At 37.7% G+C, this 24976-nt stretch overlaps 1 protein-coding gene across 2 annotated transcripts in view; it reads right to left on the bottom strand.

The window, feature by feature from the left end:
• Positions 1 to 4674: 4674 nt before the first annotated feature.
• The window catches only part of LOC101744119 (putative inorganic phosphate cotransporter), a 36086-nt gene continuing 15784 nt past the window's right edge, over positions 4675 to 24976 (bottom strand). Inside the window, exons 1-9 of one of the 2 annotated variants that reach the window (XM_012690136.4) lie at positions 18874 to 19198; positions 14719 to 14765; positions 8924 to 9144; positions 6984 to 7220; positions 6520 to 6726; positions 6248 to 6421; positions 5785 to 6001; positions 5321 to 5559; positions 4675 to 4984 (exon numbers count right to left, since the gene is read on the bottom strand). In XM_012690136.4, the coding sequence (XP_012545590.1) occupies positions 4766 to 4984; positions 5321 to 5559; positions 5785 to 6001; positions 6248 to 6421; positions 6520 to 6726; positions 6984 to 7220; positions 8924 to 9144; positions 14719 to 14752 (1548 nt within the window). In that variant the 5' untranslated portion in view covers positions 14753 to 14765; positions 18874 to 19198 and the 3' untranslated portion in view covers positions 4675 to 4765. Of the gene's footprint in view, positions 4985 to 5320; positions 5560 to 5784; positions 6002 to 6247; positions 6422 to 6519; positions 6727 to 6983; positions 7221 to 8923; positions 9145 to 14718; positions 14766 to 18873; positions 19199 to 24976 lie in introns of those variants that run through there. The other variant, XM_012690135.4, reaches the window with a different exon arrangement.

The raw sequence follows: 24976 nt of genomic DNA, 5'->3' as shown, positions 1-24976 counted from the left end.
GACATATACAGCCAAACTCTTCGATACCGGGTCGTCGTTCGACGATCAGGACGAGAGAGTGGTACGGCAGCACGAATGAGGCAGTGATCAGACGATCCAAGCGGAGCGTCGACCATCACACTGTATCCGGCCGGATCTGTGGTCAGCAGAAGGTCCAACAAAGAAGGTTCGTGCCCCTCGATATCTGGGACACGGGTGGGCTGTGTCACCAGCTGGGAGAAGCCGTAGGCCAAGGCGAAATCGTAGGCAGTCCGACCCGGGAGGTCAGTGGTTCTGGACCCCAACCACTCTTGGTGGTGAGCGTTAAAGTCTCCAAGAACCACCACCTCCGCAGATGGGTACTGCTCAAGCACGCGGTTAGTCCCCTCTTGCACATGCTCAAACAGAGCTGAACCTGCATCACTGCTGTGGGACCTGCACAGGCACGCGTAGATTTGGCTACGACCCCCGTGATCTACGCGCAGCCACAAGAGGGACAGGTCCCGTTGTTCGAGGCCCCGAAGACGAATGGTTTATTCACTCTTAGTCAAGGTTGGTTGAGTTGATTTTGTTGGAATGACGTTCTATGATAAATCTAATAAGGCTTTTTTTAGTCTTTTTACTTTTTTTGGGCTGGGAGTCGAACCTTCTAGAGTTTCCTACGCCTAGAGGTCGCTCAGAATATATGGGACTGAACAGTCTACAGGTCTTGGGAGCGGACCGCGGGTCCAAGGATAGTATTTAGAGTCCTATCCACTAAAAGACTCCCCAGATTCTGTCAACTAAACGTCCGGTATCCGATCCGATCCGATATTAAACAGATCATTCTGTTGTTTTAGAATGAGGACTGTTAACACACAACGTGAAGCTGTCAATTTTAATAGATAAATGCAGAAATCCAATTGGTACAACGGACGTCTAGCTCTTCAAGTGAGAATGACGGCAAAAATTAGGAAACTAATAAAAGGTACGAATACCTTAACAGCGCTACTTAAAAAAGAAGGTATTGGATTGCAAAAAAGGGAGTTTTCCTCCTTCCTTCCTTATCCCAAGTTCTGTTTTGGGTGAGGATTTAGCACTGGGAAAAAGTGACTAATGGGATTTGGTCGGTCTGTAGCAGCCCGCGCGAGCCTTTTTCAAACCTTAATCTCCTCGGAGGCACTAATTATTTCGGAATATCCATCGACCGGATATCCGGATATTTTGTCTAATCATCGTGGCCTAAAGGATAAGACGTCCGGTGCATTCGTATCTAGCGATGCAACGGTGTTCGAATCCAATTTTTCTAATAAAATACGTACTTAACAAATGTTCACGATTGACTTCCACGGTGAAGGAATAACATCGTGTAATAAAAATCAAATCCGCAAAATTATAATTTGCGTAATTACTGGTGGTAGGACCTCTTGTGAGTCCGCACGGGTAGGTACCACCTCCCTGTCTATTTCAGCCGTGAAGCAGTAATGCATTTCGGTTTGAAGGTTGGGGCAGCCGTTGTAACTATACTATACCTTAGAACTTATATCTCAAGGTACCTAGGTGGCGCATTTTACGTTGTAGATGTTTATGTGCTCCAGTAACTACACCAGGTGGGCTGTGAGCTCGTCCACCCATCTAAGCAATAAAAAAAATATCCGTAAATTGGTTTCCCAAACGTAAAAAGCAGGAGGAAATTACGTAATTTACTTTTCAATTACTAATTACAACCAAAATCACGTGGCGATTTAAATAAGTTGCGTCAAACACAATCTAATTTTAGCAATACAGTATGTCTACGTGATTTATTGAGAAACCAATTATTACTTCCTGAACAATGCTTTATGATAGGTTTTGTTCACATTTCAAACTCAAATTACCTACAAGACTATGAGGATACTAATAAATACAATCGTTAAATTGGATTTTAAGTCGTGCCTAAACACGTAAATTTCTTCAAGGTTACAAAGTATGTGTACTTACTGACTTTTTATTCATTTCTAGTACTGTGTTTGCTGAAAAAATGCAGTTTTTTTATCTTTTTCCCTTCAAAGATTTTTTTTTTATTGGTAGATGGGTGGACGAGCTCACAGCCCACCTGGTGTTAAGTGGTTACTGGAGCCCATAGACATCTACGACGTAAATGCGCCACCCACCTTGAGATATAATTTCTAAGGTCTCAAGTATACTTTCAAACCGAAGCGCATTACTGCTTCACGGCAGAAATAGGCAGGACGGTAGTACCTACCCGCACGGACTCACAAGATGTCCTACCACCAGTGTCTCATCTTAGATATCACATTACATATGCAGAACGTCTTACAGTAGACTGAGCTTCCAACTTCTTCATCATAAGGTCCACAAGGGTCCACTTAATAGATAACTAAGGACTATTCATGAATTAAGTGCACTACACCAGACAACTGACCGGAACCGATGGAGGCTGGTAGTCGACAAGCTGAAACGGAGTCACGATCCTCAGTAATGAGGGAGCGATGGAGAAAGAAAAAACAAGAAGTAAACTTATACCAAGCGAAACAAGAACTGTGCGCTAGTAATTCCCATGTGATGGTCCTTCTGTTTGTCTGCAATGTATGCTTGAACTGCGTCACGGACCCTGAAGGGACCAAACACTTTACTACTAGTACTCCTCAATTACAAGTTTTTGTATCTTCCGACAAAATTGTTTGCCTTTATCTTAATTATAATTCTATTACATTCGGATACTAACCCATCCATCCACTACATCTTTTTACATGTGTTTCAGATTGTAATTAGTATTACTACCGTAAGACCGTAACCGTAATAGACCGTCTTCATTAGATCTCGAAAAACATTTTCAATTATTACGTGTGGTGGTTGCGATTAAAATATATTATTCGTCTGTTCATCTGTTAACGAACACATTTCAGCCTGTTACAACAGATATGTGAAGATTTTAGGTAAACTTTATTAGATATGAGAGATAGTACATCAATGATGATAAAGCAGTAAGTGACATTTAACCACAAAGTTTTTTGTTACATAACTGATAAGAATTATGTTGAGACGTCATTTTCAAGTAGAAGATTCACGTGAACTTCTTTAATTCCGGCACGCGCCCGATAAACAAAATTTTTAATACAAAACATAAAGAAAAAACCCTAGCTTAGTCTACCTGTTTTCACTACTACTTCTTCACGCTAAATATTACAGAGACTAAGTTCATTCTTGTTTCTTAAAGTAACTGCAATTTAAATTGAGTTAGTTTTTTAATTGCATAGATGGTTGAACGAGCTCATAGCCCATCTGGTGTTAATTGGTGACCGGAGCAAATAGACAAATCTACAACGTAAATGACGCCACCCACCATGAGTTCTAAGGTACAACAGCTCAGTATAGTTACAACAGCTGCCCTACCCTTCCAACCGAAACGCATTACTGCTTCACGGCAGAAATAGACAGGGTGGTGGTACCTACCCGTGGGGACTCACAAGAGGTCCAACCGCCACTAATTATGTAAATTATAATTTTGCGGGGTTGATTTTTATTACCCGACTAGCGACCCGCCCTCGCTTCGCTTCGAAAACATTAAAACACACATGAAACCAAAAAAAAAAAATTAAAAAAAAAATTAAAAAAGTAGCCTATGTTCATCAGGGACAATGTCGGCTTCTAATGGAAAAATAATTTTTCAAATCGGTCCAGTAGTTTCGGAGCCTATTCGAAACAAACAAACAAATCTTTCCTTTTTATAATATTAGTATATATGTTATTCCTTCACCGTGGAAGTCAAGCTTCCATACATTTTTAGCACTTTACACCATTTACCATGCTTAGTGTTAATCCAGTGCTCTACTTCCGAATGTCTCGAAGTGAACAGAGCCACTAATTTGGTTTATAAACTCTAAGTAACTCTAAACTCTAAGAAAAGCTTGAGATGTCAGATTTTATTCACAAACCCATGAGATGTCAGATTTTATTCACCAACAACAAAGGACAAAAAAAAATATCTAGATTCCATCGGTCCTGATAGGATTGCAACTTTAATTTAAATAGATGAATTTATTTAAATCTAAGTAAAAGATTTTTGGAAATCTGATGTGGGTATCGATATCGGGTTGTCGATTTTTTCCCCCAATTCCTTCACTCAGGGTTCATCTGAGGTTTAAGGGGTTACCGGAGCTCATAGACATTGCATCGTGAATCTTACCACTAACTTTGAGACTTGAGATCTACGTCCCAGTTTGGTAATTATGCTAATTATAATTTTACTAGATTTTTTTTGACACACCTTTATTCGTTCATGATGGAAGTCATTTATGACCGTTAATTCAGTACTGACTTTCTTGGAAATATTGGAACCTGCATGCGGGATTTGAGCACTGGCTTGGTCGCAATGCTTATACACGAGTACACCAGAACAGACTTTTTAGGCCATAACAACTTCATGATTTTCTACACAATTGCTGATGAGTTTTTAATTTTGGTTGCTAGTACGACTGACTAATATTTGATTGCACTTCGTTGCTTTACTCTGTTAATAAATGCTCACATTTCAGAAATAATTTGCACTAAGCCTTCACAATACTATCTGTATGATACTGGGTTAATTTCATGTTTTCTTTGGTGCTTACTTTACAATGTATCTGTAAAATACTTCTTCATTAACATTAAATTTTATCGTTTCGTTGATTTTTCCACTGACCTTGTTACTAAACGTATATAGAATAAAACAAATTTAGTTTAATAAATAGTTTATTACAATTATTATTGTTAACTTAATTACGATTATATACAACACAGCCGCAAGAGAGCACTGACACGTGCTTTATTTAACGTCCTTATCGTCTGTTTTCTCTTTTTGTTCCTCCGAGTCAACTGTTCTCGACGGCAAAGGTCCATGCTTCCAATTCGCGGGATAGCCATGTTTCCTGACGTCGTCCCACCAAAGTTGTTCACCTTTCGCGAACATAAGATAAACTACATTTGTCACCACTAATACGCCGAGACACACCCAAAACGCCACACGCCATTGTTTCAGTGTGGACTGTGAAGGAAAATTATAAAAATCAATGAACGTATTTTGTGCAATTTGTTCAATAGCTCAATTTAAATTGTTATTATATTGTGTAAAAAAATAAATTTCATAATCGTGTCTTTTTTTTTTAATTAACTTTTAATGTTATAAGTATTTAGGTTATGCTTAAAGTTAATTATAATATTAATTTTACTACAAGATTAAATTTTTCACTTTACCTGTACCAATTAATGTAAAGGAAAAGAGGAAGATATTTTTTATTCTATATTTCTACTTTTAAAACCAACTTTTAAAATCTACTTTTTAAACCATTAAAATAGGAAGATAAATTCAATAAGCGCTTACTTCTGGAGTTAAAAGCCCAATCAAATATGGTGAGACGATTCCGGAAATTGCTGCAATACCGTTGACCATAGCCGTAGTGGTACCAGCATAGTTGGGAGAAATATCAAGTGGATTGATTTTCATACCACTGTAGTAGGCACCCATGAGAGTCATTGCAAACACGAACCAAAACACAGCCAGTGTGGTATCACAACCAGAATATGAGGCCAGAATAATACAAATTCCAGGACCAGTCGCAGCTATAAAGACAAAAAATAATGAACAACTAAGTACCAAGCATTGGGTTGAAATGAAAAATATGTATTTGATAAATGCTACTACTTTTTACATTCATATCTACTATTTTTTATAAATTGTTCAGTCTTATACAGAAACAGTCCATATAAAGCTAGACCTTTGTCTAGTTCGGGTGTAAAATCTTATTTAATTAAATTAGGTTCAAAATTAAGATAACCATAGCTTACCGATGGTAGTGTAAATTTTTCTTGCATTTTGAATACTGTGGTAACCTCTTTTAATACAGAAGTCACAAACCAAACCGAAGAAGAACGAAGCGATCCACATCGCTACATACGGCAGGGCTGATAAAATCCCAGTAGATTTAATATTAAATTTCAGAACATCTGTCATGTATTTTGGTAAATCAGTTACCATCGTGAAGTATCCCCAGTCGTGTCCAATCTGAAGGTAAAATAATTGTTAAATTTCTGCAATCACATGAATCCACTCGACCGCGATTTCGAATCTTCTTCTCTGATCGATCAAAATCTTTCAAGTATTGAACTGTGAGATAGCGATTTATATTATCAACATCCACCCGAAGGATATTGAAATTATCTGATTGTTAAACTTGAAATCATAATTGCGATAGAATTATACCAAGTAAAGTAAATAATTGAAGAGGTAATAAAATTAAATAGAACTTACTCCAGCGATAATGAGAGCCCACAAAGGTACAGATCGCAGAAGACCCTTCCATGGGATGGGGTCTAAAGCCTGCTTCTTACTGTGAATAAGCGCATCTACGTTTTGGTTTAGGAACTTTTTTTCTTCGTCCGATATATATGGATGTGTGTTTGGTGTACTGTAGCACAAAACAGTCTGAAACACGTAAAAATTCATATTGTTTAATTTTAAATTGGAATCTTGGTATGATAAATTTATATATTTAAATTTATTCATACTATAATATCACGTACCCAAAACAAGAACCATAAGAATCCAAGTCCTCCGAACATATAGAAAACATTTTCCCAACTTCCTTCGTGCATAATCAAACCGGATAAGTAGGACCCAGCAATATTACCGATTTGAGCACCACCGAAGACAATAGCACCAAATCTGGCACGTTCAGCTTTTGGTGCCCATTTCGATAACATGGCCATAAGACCAGGCATAGTTGGACCCTGAATGAAAAAGTAATGAACGCCGATTTATTTTTAACTTTGTCTCTAATTATGAATATTACATAAAATATTAGCAAGTAAGTTATTTAACTTAAATCGAATTGCTATTCAACCTGAATCTAAATGCCTTGTTTATTCAGATGTCAAATTTGTCAAAAATATGGCAACATGACTAAAAATGGGTAAAACAGATTTTAATTTCTTAAGAGATGAAACAAAAAATGACACCGAATTATAATTAATATTGTGATACTTACTTCACCGAGACCCTCTAACACTCGAAGAATGAAAAGAGCAGTAGCGCCACCCATTTTAACTGTAATTGGTGTTATAAATGTGCAGATAGCTGTCGATAGTAAACCTAATCCCAGAACCCATTTTCCTCCGAATCGTTCAGCTAACATTCCCCCAGGAATATGTGTTAGTACGTAACCATAATAAAAAGAACCGAGAATCAATCCCTGTGTCGCTTCGCTCCATTCGAATAGTACCGCCTGTAAGCAACGACAAAATTTTATATAATTAAATTATTTCAAAACTTAAATACCACTTCGAATCAAATCAGGACATTTCAAACATATTTATCATAAATGAGCCCATTGACATTGGATGGATCTCTCGTCTCAAGGTGGGTTCATTTTGTGATATCTATGTGCTCCAATAACCACTTAAAACTAGAAGGACCATGATCTCGTTCAGTTATCTATACAATAAAACAATTAAACAAAAATACTGAAGATTATTATATTCCAGAATAAAAAGTGACTTATTTATCATTACCGGAAACAAAAATGTAAAGTATTGTGTTTCTGTTAATAATACCGGAAACAAAAATTATGTCAAGATTATCCATAATACAATCAGAAAAGTACGGTAACCTTAACTTAAAATTACGAGAACCGAGCATTCTATGTCATATTATGTAAACAAGCAATTCAGTATTATCTTTAAGTTGAAGATTGTATCGAAAGCGATATTTATCTAGGGTTTAGATAACGTAACCAGCGTAGCCTTAGAAATACTTCCAAGTTCGTGATAACTCCTAACAATGGAAGCGATCTGAATTGTATTTTCCGCAGATTAGATATTGATGCTTCAAGAATTAGTTAGAGTTTTTTGAATTCAAAAAATTAAGAAAAGGCAACAAGCCATTTTGTGAAAGCACTAAAACTGTTGAAACTTCGGTAATAGTATATCGACAATAAAAACGTGAGATTGAATCCTAAACGTAATCCTTAATTATGTCTAAGACTCCCGAAGACCGTAAAACAGAAAATTGTAAAATTTTATCAATTCAAATATCCAATGTCTATACTTGAAAAATTACTACAAGAGTTTGTCTATTGTAGAGGAGCAACGATCGCTAAAGGACTCCCTGAGTCTAAATCACGTATTATTATTAGTATTATACCTCAATTGTTATTCATTTGATTATGGTCCTGATCATCTGACTTCTTTTGCCATCGGGTACTTGACAAAAGACCTAAAAGTTTATAATTCGATTGGTGTGATTCGAGATCGTATATAGCAGGCAATAATACATAATCAACTTAGTTATTTCTACCTTAGGACGTAGCATTGGCTTTCTATTTCTAAATCTCAGAAAATAATCAATTATTTTATTATTTTCATTTTCTTTTTTTTTATTATTGTTTTCGAAATTTTTACGTCGATAACAACCCATTTGTATCTTTATTTTTAAAGATTTGTATTTTGAGAACATTGTGATCTAAACCATAGGACGTCTAGTTTACTTGCACTATGTAAGCGATGTGACTGTGCCGGTGTAGAAATCCCGCAGGCGGGTACCAATTTTTGTAACGAAATACACATTTAAGCCCGTTCACGAGTGACTTCCCCGACGTATATTTTTTATATAGCCCTTATTGCTGATACTAAACAATGATTTTACATACAGTAGCAAATTCTTTTAACTTAAATCTAATACATCGGATTTTCCGGTTCAGTGATCAGCGTGTCCTGTGACACATAGGCCTCTGTCAGCTGCTTTCATTATTCTCTATTGGTAGCTTTTCTGGACCAGATTATACCGGACCGGATTATACTGGGCCGAGGTATATAACTTGTAATAAATATAAAAACCGCAATAAAATATAAAAATAAATCTGTACGTAATTCCTTTCGTAGTTTCTTGTCATTCTCCGTCCTGTCATTATACTGTGTATATTATACTCACATCATCTGCTCTGTAATATGCTAAAACAGGACTCGTAGCGTTTGCTACAATATTTAAATCAGGACACGCATTAGGATCGTAATGCTCGTCCCCTTCAACTGCAACGTTTTTCTTCACCATCTGAGTGATAGCTAAGTTGAGGCATACACGCATCGTGTAAGCATTCGCTATTGCCAATAGTCCCATCACCGCTAACACATAGCGCTGTGGGATTATGAATACTGAAACAAAGTAATAAATTAATGCTTTATCTATTATTGTTTTCAACATTTCAAGAGAATTTCGTTATTAGTTAGTCTCCCTTTACAAATTAATTTTTAGTATTTAAATTTTTAAGTTACACATAGAGAATAGAAAGTAATTTTTCACGTTTTTATCTCTATACAATTTATATATTTGGGCGTGAGAATTCGTTTTTTTTAACAAAATGGCTTATGCCTTATGCCAGCTTTTTGATTACCGCCAATTTACTGGCGATTATTGTGAATCTCTTTGTATCATTGTGTATACGCCTCTGAAATTAATAACTGTATCTACCTCTCTACATCCTCTTCTCTCTCATGTAAAGAAAAGAGCTTAAGCGTGACATGATCTTAAAAATTTAATCTCAATCTCACTTATCGATAGCCAAAACGCCATTTAAGAAGTATGTCCCATGTCCTATTTAGAAATAAGACTTAACGTTAAAGTGAGCTATGACGTTCGTGGTTACTTATGTCATACATGAATTCATCTGCCTTAGGCAGGTACCATTTGTAATTAAGTTTATTAATATCCTGATTTTGCTTTGTGGTATTTTCCTATCGGGTTCGACAAGTGATAAAGAAATGGTGCGCGTGTAACTTGGTGCACGTGCAAGAAGTTAAGCTTCTTTTACGATGTATGGTATTGTGGTTTTAATTTTTTATCCTTAAATATTTTTTTTCTTGTTATATACAGTTCTGTGTATAAGAGAAACGACCTCTTTAATATTTATATATATTTTAAGTTATATATAGAAAAATAAATATAACAGTTAATATGTTACTGTCGTCTACAGGAGCAATGAGAAGCTAATAACAAGCCATCTAGTGGCCAACGCCCGTAAACAAAATGTATATAAGAGAAACGACATAGCTCGCTTTCTCCCTCTCTTCAAGGTGGAGTGACTCTCGAGACGCTCTGTCTATTTTCTTACTCTCGCTCGTCCTAAATTGTATCTTTTCTCTCTTTCTTGTAACGAATTTGTCGCGAGTTAAATTTTACTCTCAACGCACTTAAAGAAGTTTCACTTCAAAAACCCGTGTAAACTCTTAGGCTACAACCCAATGTTTATTTATTTTATTTAAAATGTACAGTTCATTCATAATCTTCGACGATTAATATTCGTGATCAGAAATTACTCAATGGACATGTTCAAAACCATAGACTCTAAGCTTACCAAAACCGATCTATTATAATAAATATCAAATAAATGTAAATAAAAAATCAAGCAAACATCACACACACGGTCATCCTAAGTTAGGATTCCCTGTACTCTGAGACAGTGATTGATATAAATAATTATTTACGTTTAAACATATGTATGTATATAGTAAACATCTAAATACAGATCGAATGAAGCTATTCGTCACACGAATGCTTGCCCGAATTATTGTGTTAAGGCCGAGGACTTAGCACAATAGTTTAACATACTAACAACTCGTAAATAAAACCAATGACCCAAATTACATTTAAACATGTTTTCATTTTCGTATATTTTTCATTATATTGGGCACGTATGTAGACAATCTTGTTTTTCAATTTAAAACAATTCATTTTGTACATTCATTACGGTTAATTTTAATGAAGAAATATTAAAAGAAATGCCTTTCTTATGTACAACCGATAACAAAAGCGTTATCACATTTTATAGAAAGTAGGCATTGAGGTTATTTTTTTTTGTGAATTTGAAATATTTACATTTCTTTCAAATAAATTGTTGATATTTCTGTCCTACCGTTCTATTTTACATTATTTCAAATAGGTAAGACGATGAACTTGTGATAGTATTTTATTCCCACTCGATCCTCCCGCGCTCGCTAATATCGAAGCATCAGTGTGCCGAATCTCACTGACGGGACACGCGCCGATCGTTATCGCGTCCGTTTATCTTCCACCGGATAAGATCGTTCTAAGCAGTGATATCGAGGCGCTGCTCGGCATGGGGAGCTCTGTCATTCTGGCGGGCGACCTAAATTGTAAACACATTAGGTGGAACTCACACACCACAACCCCGAATGGCAGGCGGCTTGACGCGTTAGTCGATAATCTCGCCTTCGATATCGTCGCTCCGCTAATCCCGACTCACTACCCGCTAAATATCGCGCATCGCCCGGATATACTCGACATAGCGTTATTAAAAAACGTAACTCTGCGCTTACACTCGATCGAAGTAGTTTCAGAGTTAGATTCAGACCACCGTCCCGTCGTTATGAAGCTCGGTCGCGCTCCCGATTCCGTTCCCGTCACGAGGACTGTGGTGGATTGGCACACGCTGGGCATCAGCCTGGCTGAATCTGATCCACCATCGCTACCGTTTAGCCCGGACTCTACCCCGTCTCCTCAGGATACCGCTGAAGCCATAGACATCTTAACGTCACACATCACCTCGACATTAGATAGGTCATCGAAACAAGTTGTAGCGGAGGACTTCCTTCACCGCTTCAAATTGTCCGACGATATTAGGGAACTCCTTAGAGCTAAGAACGCCTCGATACGCGCCTACGACAGGTATCCTACCGCGGAAAATCGTATTCGAATGCGTGCCCTACAACGCGACGTAAAGTCTCGCATCGCCGAAGTCCGAGATGCCAGATGGTCTGATTTCTTAGAAGGACTCGCGCCCTCCCAAAGGTCTTACTACCGCTTAGCTCGTACTCTCAAATCGGATACGGTAGTAACTATGCCCCCCCTCGTAGGCCCCTCAGGCCGACTCACGGCGTTCGATGATGACGAAAAAGCAGAGCTGCTGGCCGATACGTTGCAAACCCAGTGCACGCCCAGCACTCAATCCGTGGACCCTGTGCATGTAGAATTAGTAGACAGTGAGGTAGAACGCAGAGCCTCCTTGCCACCCTCTGATGTGTTACCACCCGTCACCCCGATGGAAGTTAAAGACTTGATCAAAGACCTACGTCCTCGCAAGGCTCCCGGTTCCGACGGTATATCCAACCGCGTTATTAAACTTCTACCCGTCCAACTCATCGTGATGTTGGCATCTATTTTCAATGCCGCTATGGCGAACTGTATCTTTCCCGCGGTGTGGAAAGAAGCGGACGTTATCGGCATACATAAACCCGGTAAACCAAAAAATCATCCGACGAGCTACCGCCCGATTAGCCTCCTCATGTCTCTAGGCAAACTGTATGAGCGTCTGCTCTACAAACGCCTCAGAGACTTCGTCTCATCCAAGGGCATTCTCATCGATGAACAATTCGGATTCCGTACAAATCACTCATGCGTTCAACAGGTGCACCGCCTCACGGAGCACATTCTTGTGGGGCTTAATCGACTAAAACCGTTATACACGGGAGCTCTCTTCTTCGACGTCGCAAAAGCGTTCGACAAAGTCTGGCACAACGGTTTGATTTTCAAACTATTCAACATGGGTGTGCCGGATAGTCTCGTGCTCATCATACGGGACTTCTTGTCGAACCGCTCTTTTCGATATCGAGTCGAGGGAACCCGCTCCTCCCCACGACCTCTCACAGCTGGAGTCCCGCAAGGCTCTGTCCTCTCACCCCTCCTATTTAGCTTATTCGTTAACGATATTCCCCGGTCGCCGCCGACCCATTTAGCTTTATTCGCCGACGACACGACTGTTTACTATTCCAGTAGAAACAAGTCCCTAATCGCGAAGAAGCTTCAGAGCGCAGCCCTAGCCCTAGGACAGTGGTTCCGAAAATGGCGCATAGACATCAACCCAGCGAAAAGTACTGCGGTGCTCTTTCAGAGGGGAAGCTCCACACGGATTTCCTCCCGTATTAGGAGGAGGAATCTCACACCCCCGATTACTCTCTTTAGTCAATCCATACCCTGGGCCAGGAAGGTCAAGTACCTGGGCGTTACCCTGGATGCATCGATGACATTCCGCCCGCATATAAAATCAGTCCGTGACCGTGCCGCGTTTATTCTCGGTAGACTCTACCCCATGATTTGTAAGCGGAGTAAAATGTCCCTTCGGAACAAGGTGACACTTTACAAAACTTGCATAAGGCCCGTCATGACTTACGCGAGTGTGGTGTTCGCTCACGCGGCCCGCACGCACATAGACACCCTTCAATCTCTACAATCCCGCTTTTGCAGGTTAGCCGTCGGAGCTCCGTGGTTCGTGAGGAACGTTGACCTACACGACGACCTGGGCCTCGAATCTATACAGAAATACATGAAGTCAGCGTCGGAACGGTACTTCGATAAGGCTATGCGTCATGATAATCGCCTTATCGTAGCCGCCGCTGACTACTCACCGAATCCTGATCATGCAGGAGCCAGTCACCGTCGACGCCCTAGACACGTCCTTACGGATCCATCAGATCCAATAACCTTCGCACTAGACGCCTTCAGCTCTAGGAGCAGGCTTAGGGACCTCGGTAACCGTACTCGTCGAACTCGACAAAGAGTTCGCCGTGCAACCTAACCCATGAATCAGCTCGCTGAGTTTCTCGCCGGATCTTCTCAGCGGGTCGCGATTCCGATCCGGTAGTAGATTCATTCGCGAAGCAGCTGCTCTTGAGCTGTTAGGTCTCCTTCGGAGGCGCTCGGGTAGCTGTTAGCAAATCCCACCCCTCCTGGCTGAGCCTTTGCTCGCCCACCTGTCCTGGTGAAACTGGAAAGGCCTCCGGGCCACCAGTAATCCTTCAATCATAAAAAAAAAAAAAAAAAAAAAAAAAAAAAAAGTATTTTATCACACGACCTTTTTTTTTTTTTTTAACGCTGGGGAATCCATTTACGGATACCCGGTCGAGGGGGGTAACGGACCGGGTTATGTCGGACTCCGGCGCCTCCTGAGAGGAAGAAGGGGAGAAGAGAAGAGCCGAGGTCCTTCACCTCCCCCAATTTCTCACAGGAGACTACGCCTTGAAAAAGGCGCGCGAAGCACTTGCCCCGCAGAACGACTACCGACTAAACCCCATCGAGCCCCACCACTCCGACTCCACGAAACCCACGGTACCGCACAGTGCGCGCCGAAGGCTCGCCGTCGCCGGTACCCATCCTGTTAATAGGACGGCACTCCATCCCCGGGAAAATCCCGCAGGACGTCGTCTCGGAGACACACCGTGAGCGGTGCACAGGAGCTACCTTGCGCCGCCTCACCACCGGAATTTTATCACACGACCTAATTGTCGTTCAATTAAATATATATGTACATATATGTGTAAATATGTGTACATAAATGTACATATACTCAAAAATTTGTTAATTTTTCATTTCTCTCTCAGTTTAATCAGGTGATTTTTTCTATTACATTTAAATTTTCTAACGGTTAACACACTATGTACGCTTACGGCTGACAAGACTAAAGGTCAGGCTTTTTTTAAAATGAAAATCTCAGATAACCAACACCTTTGCCCGTCTTTAATTAATTTACGAATAGAATATCAAATAAATAACAATTAACTATAAAACGCTCCACATAATATTTTTAATCCTGATTAATCCTGATTTCACTCATGATTTTTTCGATTATAATATTTCGTCAGCTACGACATAAAAAAACATTTTCTGAATTTCTCAAACGATAAGCTGTATGTGTGTAAAAAAAAATTGTTACTTACGTTTCGATAGCGCAAGCTTCCATCCCGTCAACATTTTGTCGAATTACCTTTAAAAGAAAAACCGATCACTCATTACAACGTTCACAACAACTTAACAGTTATATTCGCACTGAAAGCCTTTGCGGATTGACACAGTGACACGTCCGAGTCGCTTAATGAACTATTCAGGAAAATGTACTACAATCGTCAGGTACGATGTTTTCATTCAAACAGTACTACCGGATTAATAGATTCAAGGTTATTATAATATCTCCGTGAAACGTATTGAGGTACTTCCCAGACACAGATAGACGGGTTCGCTGTTCCAGAATTCACTTGTGAATTATCTTCAAAACAGATTAATGTCGAAATACCAGAGTCAATCCATTGTTTTAACAAAACTTAATATCATTTAAATCATAAATGTATGTTCAAAAAAGGGTCAAAACGTTTTCTTTGGACGCATCACAACTGCTAAATGGCTCGAATTATTTGACGCCCTGTATTTATATAAACATAATATAATTACTTGTATGACGAATCCAACATTATGATTGCTTCCAATTGACTATACAATGAAATATTTACACGAAATTATAACACAAACCACGCTATTGAGTAATCAAATAGGTGTTTAGATTTTATGAACTCATAGGTTTTTTTTTTTGTTTTAGTTAAAAGGAACGTTCGTAAATTTTGGTTACAGTGTAGCATTTCGTGAGCACGAAAACTCGTGAGGTAGAAAGAAATTATCGATTATAAAAAAAAAATTATGATTTTATTTTATTTAAAACGATGTTCAGCTGCCTATCAGGTCTATCTTATAAGGTAAAAAATGATGAGCAATCAGAGTAATGCCCCAAGCAACTAGCGGCTACCTTGATAAAAAAAAGCAAACGCTCAATTACTGACTTTATCCTAATAAATTATCGTGTAAAAAATTATGGTTTTAATTGTTTAAGACAGCAAATGCTGACAGATAGGAATTGCAATACCATAAAGCTTCCATCATTCAATATTTTTAAAATTCGAAGTAGTACATCAAATTATAAAATCGTAAAACTGTTTTGAATACATTGATTGAAACACATATTGTGATGATACAATTTTTTTTTTGAGGTCTGTTTAAAATATTTGACTCAATATTAAGTAAAGTTTTCGTTTTCGTATCTCAGTTCGTTTGTACATTTTTATCTCAATTATTTCTACTACTAGCCGACCCGGCAGACTTCGTAGTGCCTCAATCGATAAATAAAAAACCTAAACTTTTGTATAAAATAAACTTAAAACAAACAAAAGGAAGACACATCAAAGGAAAAACAAAATTGCTATTTTATTTAATTCCGAGAATTTATATATTTATCTACCTTTTAAACCTACTCTGGACTTCCACAAATAACTCAAGACTAAAATTAGACAAATCGGTCCAGCCGTTTTCGAGTTTTAGCGAGACTAACGAACAGCAATTCATTTTTATATATTTCTATTATTTGTAGGGCGTATACAGGTAGATCCCACTACACGGCCCACTTCTACTGCGAAGCAGTATTGCGTTCCGATCTGATGAGTGGGGCAGTATTTATGCAGAAACTACGAAAATATGCTTCAAACGAAACAATTAAATGTAAGTATAGGGTAATTCAGCTTTAATTGCCAACGGGAAAAGGGTCAAACTTTTTGACAACACAATCCTTTAAAGTTTTCCTGCTGTCATTAAAACTTATACTAATAAGGATAGACATTATTAAAATTATAAGATCGCTTCTTTCCGCAATATATGCTACAAATTAAAATTGATAAAATTTTAAATGTGAATTTTCCTTTTACGTTTTAGCATTTTTTTTTAACTAGATCGACGTTGTAATGCTTTGATTTACGGCAACAGGAAAAGTATTCGTTTTAAACTTTAAAATTAACGATATCAAAATACAAATTTCGTTTGATTACATTAATTAATGAGATCTGAAGTTCTTGTCAGTAATATCAGATTTTTGCTTTAAATTTCCTTGCAAATTTCAAAAGTACCTTCTAAGATAATTGCGTATGTTTACGCAAAATAAAAAAATTGAATTAAATCTAAAAACGCACATTGTGTCGTACAGAAATCAAAATAAAAAAAGAGTATCTATACATAAACCTGTCGACTAAAAAAAAGGAATTATAATATTATATTCAAAATAATTCTACTATCACTACAATAGTTGACCGAGTTGTTTGAGTGATTTAAATTATTTGAGACAAAAAAAAAATGTAGGATTACTTTCATTGACTGTGTTCATGATTTTGAAGTTTAATTTTCATTAGCTAACGTGTTGGTGGTACCCACAAGTTATTTATGAACGAGTATTCTGACGAAAAGCAGTTCTAATTTAGTTGCTCTTAAATTACATCAAGCTAAGGAAGTCTATTATAAATAGTCCGTAGGAGTGAAGTCTAATTAGATTAAGAAGGAAGTCTTTATATCGTATTAACGTCTATGAGTCTAACAGTAAACTACAATTGAAGCAAAACAAGCACGAAGATATAATCAACAACAAAAACTCAATATTTCAATTTTTTTAGTAAACGAAGTACTGTTTCAGTATTCAGTTCACTCAAATACATGATTGAAAATCGATCTTGTATCAAGAATACTAATGGATTTACTATTCGGCGAATTTATCGAAATTAGCCTCTAACTTAAGGTTATATGCGAAACGATCATCCTTTTTTTCTTTTTACTTATGCTGATAGCCTTAAGAGGCTATTTCACCCAAACATGTAGGTGAGCTCACGGGGCTCAAACCGGAAATGTTGCTAACATTGGCCCTAGCAAGAGCAGTGCTTCGCAGAATCTACCACCAGATCGGAAACGCGATCCACTGAGAAATCCGGGCGAGAAACTCAGTTTTTTTTTATTGCTTTGATGGGTGGACGAGCTCACAGCCCACCTGGTGTTAAGTGGTTACTGGAGCCCATAGACATCCACAACGTAAATGCGCCACCCACCTTGAGATACAAGTTCTAAGGTCTCAAGTATAGTTACAACGGCTGCCCCACCCTTCAAACCGAAACGCATTACTGCTTCACGGCAGAAATAGGCAGGGTGGTGGTACCCACCCGCGCGGACTCACAAGATGTCCTACCACCAGTAAAAAGTGGGCTGTGTCTTTGGGTTAATTCGCTCGTCGAGCCCTTCGATCATCTGTGCTGAATCGATTGAGAGAACATAAACACAACTACAAAATTCTAGTTTCTAATAGCACACGCGGACCGAAATAGTGTGAAACAACGTGAATAATGTTATATCCTGTTATCATTGTTGTCAAACACGTTGTGTTCATTGAACGTGCCCGTGACCCGGTAGCATCACGCATATCTCTCATGACCGAGTCAGACACGTACCGTTTTCAGTTACCCTGAAACTATACGAAGTAATTATTGTCTAAAATAAAACGCCTGGTGTACCCACTCATAATAAAATTGTTCCAAGCGACAATGCCGTTGCTCAAATCCCGCAGGCGGGTGTCAGTATTTTTTTCAGGTAGTACATACGTAAAGGGTGCTTAAGAACGATATATATATAATATATACTATTTATAAAATATCGTAATCACTAATCATACTGTCTATCCTGTATATTTATATGGCGAAAAATTCGACCGGAACAAAAGAAACCTAAATGACAGACAGTACAATCGTTACAACAAAGAACTTAAGACAATTTTACAATCTAATATCTCAAACCGGGCACCAGTATTCATACGCCGGTTCTATAGGCCCTGTAAAATTTTTAATTTTTATTGCTTAGGTGGGTGGATGAGCTCACAGCCCCCATAGTTGTTAAGTGGTTACTTGAGCCCATAGACATCTACAATGTAAATGCGCCACACACCTTGAGATATAAGTTCTAAGGTCTCAGTATAGTTACAACGGCTGTCCCACCCTTCGAACCGAAACGCATTACTTCTTCAAGGCAGAAATAGACACAGGGTGGTGGTACCTACCCGTGCGGACTCACAAGAGGTCCTACCATCAGTAAAAACTGATAATCGTCAAGTGTGTTCCAAGTGTCATGTACTCATTACAAAAAAAAAAGTTTTAATTCGGTTTCCTCAATTCAATAGAGACGCAATGGCGGAATTCATGCTATACAATGACCACATAAAAAAAAACAGCTATTAAATTACTACTTACAAATCAAAACCAATTTGTCATGCGTGACGTCTCGCTACACTCCCTCGATTGACATTGGACTATATGTAAAAAAAAAAACGATATTGTACCGCACACATCAGTAAATAATTTTTTTTTTTTTAATAAGGAACTATTCACTTTTAAGTATTATTTAAACACACATTATTTAAACACACGCTAACACCACTCCGTCCCACAATAAAACCAATCACATTCTGAGAGCCTTATACGAAGCGGACAGTATTTAAGCAATATATTTTTATGGTACGTTTTTATTTATTTATTTGACGTAAAAACGACAAATCTCTGAATAAACATGTGAATAAAAAAAAAACACTAGGTATATACGTATTGATCTCGATCGCACGTGTTTTTTGAACCAGTCCAACAAGAATTTTGGGTTGGTTCCAGTTTTCGTCTTACCCAAAAGTAGACTCAGAATCAATTAATTTTAGGGATAATAAAGTATAAATACATGAATGGATAATGGTGGATTAATGTGGCAAAGACTGAAATATTCTTTTCTTTATTAATAATTTCATTTAATAGTTCCAATTGAAAGCATAAGTAAGTAGCTTTTGATTCCATTTTAATGCCTGAGTTTACCGCATTTCAACATTCTACATAATTGCCAGAAACACTGCGAATTGCGACACATTGCGAATATTGGAAGCAGACCGCGGGCCCAAAGATGTTTTTACGGCCCTAGCGACCAAACAACTCCCCTTGAACTCTTTTAACCGAAGTCCGATCTCCGCCCAGGCTTTGTACTCTTGAGCAGAGTTCGAATCCTGTTCGCATCCTGTTTCCGCGATCAGCACTACAACCAAACTTGCAGTGCCACACCTAGGACGCCCGACGGATGGGTCATCGAGGCAATAGTCGACGACCCGACGTCGGCCGTCTGGACACAGAAATCCGTCAGGTCATCCCAGATAGTGCCGCTAGCGTCCAGAAATACCTCGCTGGAACAGAACCAGATTGCCAGGTCGGAAGGCGATACACCGCCTACCGGTTGCTTTTGCAGAGTAGTACCGTAGAACTGCTTCCGTGCAGCGCGCTAGAGTTACTGAACTCACCCTGAAATCTCTTTATATAGTAGTCTAGACTTGACGTACGAAAACAAAATATTTTAATTTTTTTAATTTGTGGTCTAAATAATAAGACGCCCGGTGTACTCGCTTCAAGTGAAGCAATTACGCCTATGCTAAAAACCTGGAGGAAGGTATTATTTTCTCTATACAAACATGTACTTTACATATATTCACGAACTACTTCCGCGATAAAGGAATGACATCGTTAAATGAATATAAAAAAGCACATTTTTTTTATCGCAAATTAATTACCGGTGGTGAGGACATTGTGAGCCCGAATGGGAAGGTACCGCCACCATGCTTGTTTTTGCTACGAATTACCCATTCGTACCAATTTGAAAATTGGGACACTATAAAGTACAATTGAAATTTCAAACTCTGACCTTGGTATTAATGCGGATTTGCCTGAATAAGCACTTAAGACCAGGTGAACTTATGTAACCGTAAATCCAAAGAAACGTAAGTTTTATCTGATTTTATGAAACCAAAAACTGTGGAAATAACTTGAAGTATTCACGGCACGCTATTATATATATATATGCCTGTCTTCAAACGAGACCATATAAGAAGTGTTAAGTCCCAAGGTACATAACGACGTGATCTTGCCATTGATACTGCCGATGTCCACGGGCGGCGGTGAACAATTTCTATAAATGTGTATCAAAATCGCGTGCCACTGGAAACATAATTTGTATAATAGTACTGTTTTAAACTAAATCGATCTTTGTACAGCATACGACTTCCTTATAACCAATAAGCTATGCATTTTTCTCAGAATACATAAAATAAAATTTAAACCAGATAACGGCAGTGCCTTTCGGGCTTCAGTTACATTGTCCCACAAAAGATTTAGACGTACATTCACGTTTCAAATAATGAAACTGCCTTTTGTGTTCTCACTTCGTAAACACACACTTGAACAAATACGTATTGTTGACGTGTCGTAGAATTTATTGTTTTATTGCTACTTTCTGTTTCTCTTTTATAAATAACATACTCTTATTAAAATAAACAATGCGAGATTCATATCGAAGGTGAAAAGAGCCTTGATCATCTTCAGAAGGTTACGTGGTCGCGCGTGACTTCGAATGTACCGGAAAAACAATTTGTTGTTACGGAACCCATCTCATGAAGATATGTGACTATCGCTCAGAGATTTCAGCAATTTCAAGGGCATAAGCCAGCCACTGCTTATCGCCGAAGAGTTTTAATCGCATGGCACGTGGTAAGAAGAATCTTTGGTACGCATTCAGTATTTTACGTGAACGCGACTTTTGTGCGAGATATGAACCTAATGGTACTATAATTTGTACATAAATTTAGAAGAAATGTACCTACCGGGACATAGTGTGAGTCAACTGCATATTTTTGCGAAAAAGACAACATAAACAATGGGTACGAGTTATTAAAGACTTATTTAAGATTTCGATCTTTAAATGGCATTAACGGTGCAATTTGTTCAATGACACCTACTGAACCTTCAACTTTTCAAAATATACCTAGTTGCTAAGACTTATAAATGGAATACTACCATGGTAATGGTATAAAAATCAGATAAAAAACTGCAGATATTCGTATGAATGCGATTTTGACAGTTATTGGTCCTTACAGATAAGTGTTGGCAGGGAGTCTTAGTCTCCCAATTGGCTTACTGGGGCTCATAAGCACGAACAACGTTAATACCGGCACCGGCCTTGAGATATGAATCCTCATGTCTCAGTTATATAGTGCATCGATTGCCCCACCCTTCAAACTGGAATGCATCACTGCTTCGCGTTAGAATTAGACAGGGTCATTACCTACCTATATGTGCTCATGTGGTTGTACCACGCAAACTAGAATTTTTGCACGTGTTCATTTATATTACACGATTGGCTTACTTATGAGCGTTTTGTGTCATTGTAAATTGATACTACGGTCTTCTCTGTTTCTGTGTATAATGAAGCCATCTTCTATAGAGGGTAACCTGTTTTAAAAAATGGTGAAGGAACACTACTTATCTGCTTAGTGCTGTTTGTTGCATCATTATCATTTATCATTTCCGTATTATTGATTTATTATGTGTGTAAGTATATTAGTATGTATTGTATGTAAGTATGTATATTGGTATATATTATATGTAAACGGTATATAACTGTTTATTGTACGTATATATTTTCTATAATAATGTATTGTCTATGGTACACCGCAACATACCTGCTATAGTTTTATATTTTACAGAATTTCTGTAAATTAAACGGTTGTCTGGAAGAGATCGCTTTTAGCGATAAGACCGCCTATTGTACATATGTGCCTTTTGACTGTTTTTTTGAATGTAAATTGTGTTGGTGTGCAATAAAGTGTATTCTCTAACCTGCCTTGCTTGCAAATAACATAAATATTTTTTTATTGAGTGGTGGCCGGCAGCGTTTACTTATTGCCGTGTCGACACTGTCGGCAACCCTACAGTTTTAACTGTAGATCTACAGTTTTTTTCGGAAATTCTCTTAGTTTCCAGTTTAGACCTCGAAATCTACAGTTTTTATGTAAGATGCTAGCGTCATCTATTTTATTAGTTAACGAAACTAAGAAATACACTTTCTACGACCACAATAAAAGATACCTTGCACACAAAGTCTGAAATCAAAAATTGGTTCGAGTTCAACGAGACAAATGATTTTCCAAAAATTCTATAAAAATATGTATGTTTTCAACAAAAGAAAAATGAAACAGAAAATCAAGAAGACTTACGAATTGAAAATGAAATAGTAGCTAGTAATACTCGTACTATCTAACATGCAGGCACTGGAATAATTGCGACTTTGAGATTTTGACATTTAATTTGATTAAAAACTTTATTTTTACACAATTTTTCTTGTTATTGATGCCCTCCCTACAATGTATTCTATTTTTTACTATCATTAAATTATACAAAATATAACATAAAGACAAAAGTAAAAAAAAAAAAAAAGAACATAAAGACAAAAATGTAGATTTACTGTTTTTTGATTTTATATTTACAGTTTTCTACATTTTTTTAAGCATATCTACAGTTTTGCACGATGCTGGGATTGGCAACCCTGCGTGCCGAGCTCCAATAGCCACTTGACGAACCATAGTTTGTCTTTTCATTGATGCTAAAATGACAATTAATTAAAAAATCTTATGAAAACAACCGCTTAAGTAAAATTTGATTCGCTAAAAATCACTGAACAACACTCCAGTGACAAATGCAAAAACATATTAATTTAAATTTTGCTTAATGATCAAATATTATTGTGTTTAGCTAACTTAGGCCCCTTATTCAATAAAGTTAAACATGATTTGGTATGCGAAATGCTTAAAAAGCAGGTTCGCGTATTTTGAAGATACATGATCTCTGTTTACTATGATAATAATGCATTGCCCGTTCATCGGAGATGCTGTCATATGCTCCAAGCTAGTGGTAAAATAGTCGTTATGTCAATGACATAGGGACTCTGGTTTCGCAATGAATAAAACGATGAGATTTGTATCTTTGTAAATTAAATATATTTATAATGGAAATCGGTTAACACTGAACCGAAGTGTACTTAAGTTTTTGGCGAGGATTAAAAGAGAATATTCTATGCATTTCCCGTAATGTGAATGTTTATGGCTCACGCAAGGTGTGACATCATTATATGGTATGACTTTCTATTTGGTTTCCTCAATACAGAGCAAATTTTAAAAATAATTTTTGACTGTCATTTTTATCTATAGTTACTTGCTTTATGGAAATAAAATAAAACATCCTTATTGCCCATAGCGGCTCGTCATATCAAGGTGGGTGGAGTTTTTTAAGTAACTCCCTGTAGGCTCCAGTAAAATTTAACGCCACGGATCCTTGGCTCATACGTTGTGTCTATAAGCTCATGTTACCCCGTAAACATCATGTGAGCAGTGAGCTCATTCACCTGACTATGAAATAAAAACCACCAACAATTACGCATACTGGCAGGGCGTTAGCAAACTATTGTCGTCAATTTTAACTAAAGCTACAGATTTTTTTTTTATAATTTATAATATAATAATTACAATTAAAGGCATAGCTGATAATTGCACAAAAAATTCAGAGTAGTTTTTGTTTAAGGCTTTTTTTACGAACCTTACACGTTTAATTGGCCCCAAACTAAGCTTCCTTGTACAATGTAACCCAGGCATAAGGAAAACATATCTGCTCGTCACACGTAGTATGTGTGCCTTCAACCCAAAAATCAAGTATACAAACTACTGCGCTATCGGATCAGTAACAGGCTTTTATGGCGCAAATAAATGTTTACATCTATTCATGTTCATAACAAAAGCTATTCAAATATATAATACGTAATGATTTTAAGTGCGGACAATGCATATGTAAGCCAGTGTGGACTATTTATTGTATTATCTTATTCAAACTGACTTCCTTCGAGGCTTAATATAAAACAATCAGCTAAATATTAAAAACTAAAAACCAGCCCAGAAATTATTATTATTTTTTATTTTTTTATTGCTTAGATGGGTAGACGAGCTCACAGCCCACCTGGTGTTAAGTGGTTACTGGAGCCCATAGACATCCACAACGTAAATGCGCCATCCACCTTGAGATATAAGTTCTAAGGTCTCAATATAGTTACAACGGCTGCCCCACCCTTCAAACCGAAACGCATTACTGCTTCACGGCAGAAATAGGCAGGGCGGTGGTACCTATCCGCGCGGACTCACAAGAGGTCCTACCACCAGTAATTACGCAAATTATAATTTTGCGGGTTTTATTTTTATTACACGATGTTATTCCTTCACCGTGGAAGTCAATCGTGAACATTTGTTGAGTACGTATTTCATTAGAAAAATTGGTACCCGCCTGAGATTCGAACATCGGTGCATCGCTCAACACGAATGCACCGGACGTCTTATCCGTTAGGCCACGACGACTTAATTAATTTATTTAATTTAATTAATTAATTATTTTATTAATTAAATTAATTTATTTTATTTCATTAATTAATTGATTTAAATAAATAAAAATCACT

The sequence above is a fragment of the Bombyx mori genome, chromosome 17 (genome assembly GCF_030269925.1).
Source record: "Bombyx mori chromosome 17, ASM3026992v2".
Classification (NCBI taxonomy): Eukaryota; Metazoa; Arthropoda; class Insecta; order Lepidoptera; family Bombycidae; genus Bombyx; species Bombyx mori.
This window is presented reverse-complemented; position numbering and strand designations above follow the sequence as displayed.